We start from the raw sequence: 9,401 nt of genomic DNA, 5'->3' as shown, positions 1-9,401 counted from the left end.
CAGAAGAGTCCTTATGCTACGCAATACATACAATCTGGTGAAACATAGCTGAATTGATTAATTTAATTGAATTTGTTTACTTTGAGAATGAGCATTCAGCAAAATGACTAGTCTGAGTGACCAGTCCCGTCCATGGAAAAAGAGAAGACACTACTTGTTAATTTTCTGGGGTTGTGCTGACATGACAAGATCACAGGCTAAGATGATATGATAGGCAGGTATGTTATTGGCACATGAATGTCCTTAATGGAACTTCAGGAATACTATTACGTTGTTATTTGGTGCCAGATACAATATCAAATGGTTTCTGGTTATTTTGAAGTATTTTGTAGGAAATTTGTTCAGGTGTCTTTCAAAAGTCCTAACGCTGTTTTGCTACATCCATCACCTGAACCCGTTGATTTGAAACTGCTCAGGAACGATGAAGACGCTGTCGTCGCCCTCTAGGATGTTGGGAATGATGTCTTTACGGGAGGGAAAGAGAGCCAGCTTCAGGAAGTATGAGTCAGAGTTTGCGGAGCTGAGTCGTTGCGTCTGGTCTTTCGGAGCTCTTTCTGCTTCGCAGTGGATCACCATCACCTGTCCTGGCATGCCAGGAGTTAGCACATGATTTCCTGTTGTGTGAAGTGTTGTGACATCATTTCCTGTTACCTGTGGTGTTGACTCACCACCTCCAGTGTGCTGATGGACTGCTGGGTCACTGTCCCCTGGACCTGGCCCAACTGACTCACTTCCTGGTGCGCATGGCGTTCCGGCATCACATCCTGGCACAGGCGGGTCTGGCCAATCAGTTCCAAACTCTGGAGGGATTGTTACATCACTTCCTCTCAGAAACTCTCCTGGGTCATCACCTCCTGATGGCTCTATTTCTGCAGCGCCACACTCAGGGATCGGATGTCTCTGGAAGTCGCCAGAGCCGCGGTCTGTGTGTCCTTGGGTGATATGTTGGTCATCTCTGGCTGCGTGGAGTCGGAGACCGCCTCCATCATTCAGAGCAGAACCATCCGACCCAGTGGCATCTGTGCCATCCGACCCAGTGGCATCTGTGCCAGGGAGAGCCAGCATGGGCACATCTGCAAAACAGGAGCTGCAGAGGTTAGGGAAACTCAGGCTCACTCCTCAGGTTATCCAATGAAAATAGAAGGCCTTGAATGATGACATTACCTAATTGAGACATGCTGATCTTCACCAGCTTGCCTCCGTTTGCATGTCCTGATGGGCTTCCTGTGGAAGCCATGATACAGGTCATTGGAGCATGTAGATAAACTCTGATGTAATCTCTGAGCTAGTCTTGTGCACTTCGTTTTCAATTATACCTTTCCAGACATACGTAGCAATACATAGCCATACATAAAAATCACCAGCCAATGTTGTGGAGTTGTGTTGTTATAAAAAAAATCACTCAAGGAACGCATCTAGTCCTATCAGACTATTGTTACTAATAACATGACAGTGATAAACCATTATTATGATGTAACGTTTATCATGATGTAATTAGATGATGATGACAGTGTAATATAAAGATGATTTGATGATATAATATGTGAGAACAAGATCCTAGGTAGAGATGGGGGTGGAAATGTAAAATGATAATGATGAGTGAGTTTACCTATTACTTACCTATGATGAGATTATTACGCACCTATGATGAGATTATTAAGCACCTATGATGAGATTATTAAGCACCTATGATGAGATTACCTATTACGCACCCATGATGAGATTATTAAGCACCTATCATGAGATTATCTATTACGCACCTATAATGAGTTAACTATTACGCACCTATGACGAGATTACCTATTACGCACCTATAATGAGTTTACCTATTACGCACCTATGACGAGATTATTACGCACCTATAATGAGTTTACCTATTACGCACCTATGACGAGATTATTAAGCACCTATAATGAGTTTACCTATTACGCACCTATGATGAGATTATTACGCACCTATGACGAGATTACCTATTACGCACCTATGATGAGTTTACCTATTACGCGCCTATGATGAGTTTACCTATTACGTACCTATAGTGAGATTATTACGCACCCATGACGAGATTACCTATTACGCACCTATAATGAGTTTACCTATTACGTACCTATAATGAGATTATTAGGCACCTATGATGAGTTTACCTATTACATACCTATAATGAGATTATTACGCACCTATGATGAGTTTACCTATTACGCACCTATGATGAGATTACCTATTACGCACCTATAATGAGATTATTACGCACCTATGATGAGTTTACCTATTACGCACCTATGATGAGATTACCTATTACGCACCTATAATGAGATTATTACGCACCTATGATGAGTTTACCTATTACGTACCTATAATGAGATTATAACGCACCTATGATGAGATTACCTATTACGCTATGATGAGATTACCAATTACGCACCTATGATGAGATTACCTATTACGCACCTATGATAAATTTAACTATTACAAACCTATACTGAGATTATTACGCACCTATGATGAGTTTACCTACTACGTACCTATAATGAGATTATTACGCACCTATGATGAGTTTACCTATTACGCACCTATAATGAGATTATTACGCACCTATGATGAGATTACCTATTACGCACCTATGATGAGATTATTACGCACCTATGATGAGTTTACCTATTACGCACCTATGATGAGATTATTACGCACCTATGATGAGTTTACCTATTACGCACCTATGATGAGATTATTACGAGATTACCCATTACGCACCTATGATGAGATTATTACTCACCTATGATGAGTTTACCTATTACGCACCTATGATGAGATTATTACGCACCTATTATGAGTTTACCTATTACGCACCTATGATGAGATTACCTATCACGCACCTATAATGAGATTATTACGCACCTATGATGAGTTTACCTATTACGCACCTATAATGAGATTATTACGCACCTATGATGAGATTATCTATTACGCACCTATGATGAGTTTACCTATTACGCACCTATGATGAGATTATTACGCACCTATGATGAGTTTACCTATTACGCACCTATTATTACGCACCTATGAGGAGATTACCTATTACGCACCTATGATGAGTTTACCTATTACGCACCTATGATGAGTTTACCTACAGTATTACGCACCTATGATGAGTTTACCTATTACGTACCTATAATGAGATTATTACGCACCTATGATGAGATTACCTATTACGATATGATGAGATTACCAATTACGCACCTATGATGAGATTACCTATTACGCACCTATGATAAATTTAACTATTACAAACCTATACTGAGATTATTACGCACCTATGATGAGTTTACCTACTACGTACCTATAATGAGATTATTACGCACCTATGATGAGATTATTACGCACCTATGATGAGTTTACCTATTACGCACCTATGATGAGATTATTACGCACCTATGATAAGTTTACCTATTACGCACCTATAATGAGATTATTACGCAACTATGATGAGATTACCTATTACGCACCTATGATGAGTTTACCTATTACGCACCTATGATGAGATTATTACGCACCTATGATGAGTTTACCTATTACGCTCCTATGATGAGATTATTACGCACCTATCATGAGATTACCTATTACGCACCTATGATGAGATTATTACGCACCTATGATGAGTTTACCTATTACGCACCTATAATGAGATTATTACTTACCTATGATGAGATTACCTATTACGCACCTATGATGAGATTATTACACACCTATGATGAGTTTACCTATTACGCACCAATGATGAGATTATTACGCACCTATGATGAGATTATTACGCACCTATTATGAGTTTACCTATTACACACCTATGATGAGATTACCTATTACGCACTTAGAATGAGATTATTACGCACCTATGATGAGTTTACCTATTACGCACCTATAATGAGATTATTACGCACCTATGATGAGATTATCTATTACGCACCTATGATGAGTTTACCTATTATGCACCTATGATGAGATTATTACGCACCTATGATGAGTTTACCTATTACGCTCCTATGATGAGATTATTACGCACCTATCATGAGTTTACCTATTACGCACCTATGATGAGATTATTACGCACCAATGATGAGTTTACCTATTACGCACCTATAATGAGATTATTACTTACCTATGATGAGATTACCTATTACGCACCTATGATGAGATTATTACACACCTATGATGAGTTTACCTATTACGCACCAATGATGAGATTATTACGCACCTATGATGAGATTATTACGCACCTATTATGAGTTTACCTATTACACACCTATGATGAGATTACCTATTACGCACTTAGAATGAGATTATTACGCACCTATGATGAGTTTACCTATTACGCACCTATAATGAGATTATTACGCACCTATGATGAGATTATCTATTACGCACCTATGATGAGTTTACCTATTACGCACCTATGATGAGATTATTACGCACCTATAATGAGATTATTACGCACCTATGATGAGATTATCTATTACGCACCTATGATGAGTTTACCTATTACGCACCTATGATGAGATTATTACGCACCTATGATGAGTTTACCTATTACGCACCTATTATTACGCACCTATGATGAGATTACCTATTACGCACCTATGATGAGATTATTACGCACCTATTATGAGTTTACCTATTACGCACCTATAATGAGATTATTACGCACCTGATGATTATATTACGCCTATGACCCATATGATGAGTTTTACCTATTACGCACCATAATGAGATTTTATGCACCTATGATGAGATTATTACGCACCTATGATTAGATTACCTATTACACCTTATATAATGAGATTATTATATGATGAGTTTTACCATGATGACCTTGATACCCATTACGCACCTATGATGAGATTATTACGCACCTATGATGAGATTATTACGCACCTATGATGAGATTACCTATTACGCACCTATGATGAGATTATTATGCACCTATGATGAGATTATTACGCACCTATGATTAGATTACCTATTACGCACCTGATGAGATTATTATATGATGAGTTTTACCTATTGTTTAACCTATGATGAGATTACCACCTATGGATGAGATTACCTATTACGATGAGTTTGAGATTATTATGCATCTATGATGAGTTTACCTATTACGCATGATGAGATTACCTATTATCTATGATGAGTTTACCTATGATGAGATTATTACGCACCTATGATGAGTTTACCTATTACGCACCTATGATGAGTTTACCTATTACGCACCTATGATGAGTTTACCTATTACGCACCTATGATGAGATTATTACGCACCTATGATGTGCACCGTGTTTTCTCATCTTAGCCTGCACACCTTGTGTGTGTGTGTGTGTGTGTGTGTGTGTGTGTGTGTTTTCTCATTTTAGCCTGCACACCTTGTGTGTGTGTGTGTGTGTGTGTTTTCTCATCTTAGCCTGCACAATTTGTGTGTGTGTGTGTGTGTGTGTGTGTTTTCTCTCGGTTGTTCGCACAGTACGCACCTCCCATCCTGAAGCAGCGGGTCACTCCTGCTGCCATGGTGACAACAAACACACAGATGGAGGCGGCCGTCCCCCACCAGGACCTCTTACACACACGGTGGTCCTCGTCTGTCAACAACACACACACACACACACACACACTGACCACTCAGGGAAAACATGGTCACGGCTACTTAGCCCCTAAACCAGGGGTCACCAAATGGCGGACCGCGGTCCGAGTCCAGACCCTGACGTGATCCTATCCCGACCCGGACCATAGCCTAATTTAGATTTTCACGTAAGATTTCAAAGCTGCGCTAAATGTTTCGTTGGTTAGGATAACAGCATTTACTTCAGAAGCTACTCAGCCAGTGAAATCTGTGAATTCTGATAAAGTCGAGTCAGTGATTAAAGTAGCCTACTATGGACGAGAAACAATCAGATGGATATCTAAGTTAACGATAAGTAAGTTATCTTTCAAATCATCGATTGGTCAAAGAGGAGAAGGCTAGACAGCGAGAACAGAGCTTTATATAATATCACGGGGGGAATACTTTACGCAAAACTGTCAATGTCCGTAAACGCCATAATATGGATGTGAAAGTTTTGCCCGGAATTGCCCTGGACCTCTTCTACATATTCTGAGACAGGCAGTTTTTAAAAAAAGCGCCAATTTGAAGCACCTCTACTAGACAAAGCATATATTTGAGCAAGCATAGGATAGGCTAGGCCCATTCAACAGTGAACTGAGACCACAGAATATTTTACGATTTCAGAAGGCAATATGATTGATCCACCACAATCTAGTTAAGCTATGCATTCACTGCCCAACAACGTGATGTTCCTGGGTTTCCAGGATTTCTGATCAACATAAAAAAACTAAAAAAATAAAATTAAACTTGCTGTTTAATGGGTTCAAGGAACCAGCTGTGGAATATCCATCCTTGTCTCAGCTCAAATTTTATTTTTAAGTTCACGTTAAAAAAGGCTACTCAGTTTTTCTCCCCAATTACTCTTATCTTGCCTTATTTCTCCTCATTTCGAATGTTGCCTTTTAGGCTACTTATTTTATTTCACATTAAACATTAGGCCTAGGCCTACAACTAGGCTCCATCCATCCATCCTATTATATATATATATATATATATATATATATATACACACATACATACCTACATGCATACATATATACATAGCCTAAACACGCGCGTTAAACATTATAATGCTCCGGACCTTTGGTTGATGAAATTTTCCGTAACTGGACCTCGCTGAAGATTAATTGAATACCCCTGCCCTAAACTATGGATGTTGTAACAGAATTTGTATTCCAAAAACTGAGTACCGGAGTTGGTCTAGAAATAGATTTAACCAATTGGAAATACAGAGTTGGTCTAGAAATAGATTTAACCAATTGGAAATACGGAAACCCAGCATTTGTTTTTGCAAAGTGATAAAATAAGTAAAAGAGTGCTTTTGTGGGGCTCTCTAGTTTGGTGTTTGTAGAGGATGAGGCTCGTGTTGATCTCATAAGGTGTGTGTTGATCTCATAAGATGTGTGTTGGTCTCTCCAGTGGGTTGTGGGTTGATCTCTCCAGTGTACCTGCACTCCTGTCGGTGATGTTGACCCAGGTCTGGACCAGGTGTCTGGTCTGGAGGGCGGAGAAGGTGCAGGTGTAGTGACCCGTGTTCTCTGCGCTCTCTGGACTCAGTAGGCGGAGGGATCCGTTTCCCAGCAGCACCTGCTCCTGGTCCAGCTCCACGCCCTCTGAGGGCATGCTGGTCTGCCGCGTGCGACTGTCGTAGGTCAGGAGAGCGCTGGGGTCCACACTGGGGTCACTGCTGGGACTGAAGGTCCAGGAGAGCGTGAAGTTCTGGAGCGTGAAGTCCTTTGGAGCCACACAGGGCACCAGCACGCTTCCTCCAGACTCGTCCACAATATCCGCTGCAGTGGACACACACACACACACACCGCCCATCACTGTAGTGTACTCACACACACACATACACATGCAGGGGACCAGCACGCTTCCTCCAGACTCACCAACCTGGTCATCTGAGGAGAAGAGGAGAAGAGAAGAGGGGAAGAGATGAAGAGGAGGAGAAGAGGAGAGGAGAAGAGATGAAGAGATGAAGAGGAGGAGAAGAGAAGAAGAGGAGAAGAGATGAAGAGATGAAGAGGAGAAGAAGGGAAGAGGAGAAGAGGAGAGATGAAGAGATGAAGAGGAGAAGAAGGGAAGAGGAGAAGAGGAGAAGAAGGAAGAGGAGAAGAGGAGAAGAGGAGAAGAAGGGAAGAGGAGAAGAGGAGAGATGAAGAGATGAAGAGATGAAGAGGAGGAGAAGAGAAGAAGAGGAGAAGAGGAGGAGAAGAGATGAAGAGATGAAGAGATGAAGAGATGAAGAGGAGGAGAAGAGATGAAGAGGAGAAGAAGGGAAGAGGAGAAGAGGAGAAGAAGGGAAGAGGAGAAGAGGAGAAGAAGGGAAGAGGAGAAGAGGAGAGATGAAGAGATGAAGAGATGAAGAGGAGGAGAAGAGAAGAAGAGGAGAAGAGGAGAAGAGGAGATGAAGAGATGAAGAGATGGAGAATAGATGAAGAGGAGGAGAAGAAGATGAAAGAGGAGAAATAGGAAGAGGAGAAGAGGAGAAGAAGGAAGAGGAGAAGAGAGAGAAGAGAAGGGAAGAAGAGAAGAGAAGAGAAGAAGAGAGAAGAAGAGATGAAGAGGAGGAGAAGAGAAGAAGAGGAGAAGAGGAGAAGAGGAGAAGAAGAGATGAAGAGATGAAGAGATGAAGAGGAGGAGAAGAGATGAAGAGATGAGAAGAGATGAAGAGATGAAGAGGAGGAGAAGAGATGAAGAGGAGAAGAAGGGAAGAGGAGAAGAAGGGAAGAGGAGAAGAGGAGAAGAAGGGAAGAGGAGAAGAGGAGAGATGAAGAGATGAAGAGGAGAAGAGATGAAGAGATGAAGAGATGAAGAGGAGGAGAAGAGAAGAAGAGGAGAAGAGGAGGAGAAGAGATGAAGAGATGAAGAGATGAAGAGATGAAGAGGAGGAGAAGAAGGAAGAGGAGAAGAGGAGAAGAAGGGAAGAGGAGAAGAGGAGAGATGAAGAGATGAAGAGGAGAAGAGGAGGAGAAGAGATGAAGAGATGAAGAGATGAAGAGGGAGGAGAAGAGATGAAGAGGAGAAGAAGGGAGGAGGAGAAGAGGAGAAGAAGGGAGGAGGAGAAGAGGAGAAGAAGGGAGGAGGAGAAGAGGAGAAGAGGAGAAGAAGGGAGGAGGAGAAGAGGGGCCACTGAGGATCACTCAAGCCCATTAACGCTGGCCAACGGGAACGTAAACCTCCTTCACCCCATAGGCCCATATGGAGCCCCACTAAACCTCCCTCACCCCATATGGAGCCCCACTAAACCTCCTTCACCCCATATGGAGCCCCACTAAACCTCCTTCACCCCATAGGCCCCCCATATGGAGCTCCACTAAACCTCCTTCACCCCATATGGAGCCCCACTAAACCTCCTTCACCCCATATGGAGCCCCACTAAACCTCCCTCACCCCATATGGAGCCCCACTAAACCTCCTTCACCCCATATGAGCCCCCACTAAACCTCCCTCACCCCCATATGGAGCCCCACTAAACCTCCCTCACCCCATATGGAGCCCCACTAAACCTCCCTCACCCCATAGGCCCATATGGAGCCCCACTAAACCTCCCTCACCCCATAGGCCCCCCATATGGAGCCCCACTAAACCTCCTTCACCCCATATGGAGCCCCACTAAACCTCCCTCACCCCATATGGAGCCCCACTAAACCTCCCTCACCCCATATGGAGCCCCACTAAACCTCCCTCACCCCATAGGCCCATATGGAGCCCCACTAAACCTCCCTCACCCCATAGGCCCCCATATGGAGCC

The 9,401-nt window shown here is 42.3% G+C and overlaps 1 protein-coding gene across 1 annotated transcript in view; it reads right to left on the bottom strand.

The window, feature by feature from the left end:
- Positions 1-384: 384 nt before the first annotated feature.
- The window catches only part of LOC125285555, a 25,678-nt gene continuing 16,661 nt past the window's right edge, over positions 385-9,401 (bottom strand). Inside the window, exons 4-6 of the mRNA XM_048230077.1 lie at positions 7,096-7,437; positions 1,165-1,224; positions 385-1,073 (exon numbers count right to left, since the gene is read on the bottom strand). Coding sequence (XP_048086034.1) covers positions 385-1,073; positions 1,165-1,224; positions 7,096-7,437 — 1,091 coding nt within the window. The remainder of the gene's footprint in view (positions 1,074-1,164; positions 1,225-7,095; positions 7,438-9,401) is intronic.

Source organism: Alosa alosa, chromosome 2 (assembly GCF_017589495.1).
Source record: "Alosa alosa isolate M-15738 ecotype Scorff River chromosome 2, AALO_Geno_1.1, whole genome shotgun sequence".
In the NCBI taxonomy this organism is placed as follows: Eukaryota; Metazoa; Chordata; class Actinopteri; order Clupeiformes; family Clupeidae; genus Alosa; species Alosa alosa.
The sequence above is the reverse complement of the archived record's forward strand: the minus strand, read 5'-3'. Positions and strand labels throughout refer to the sequence as shown.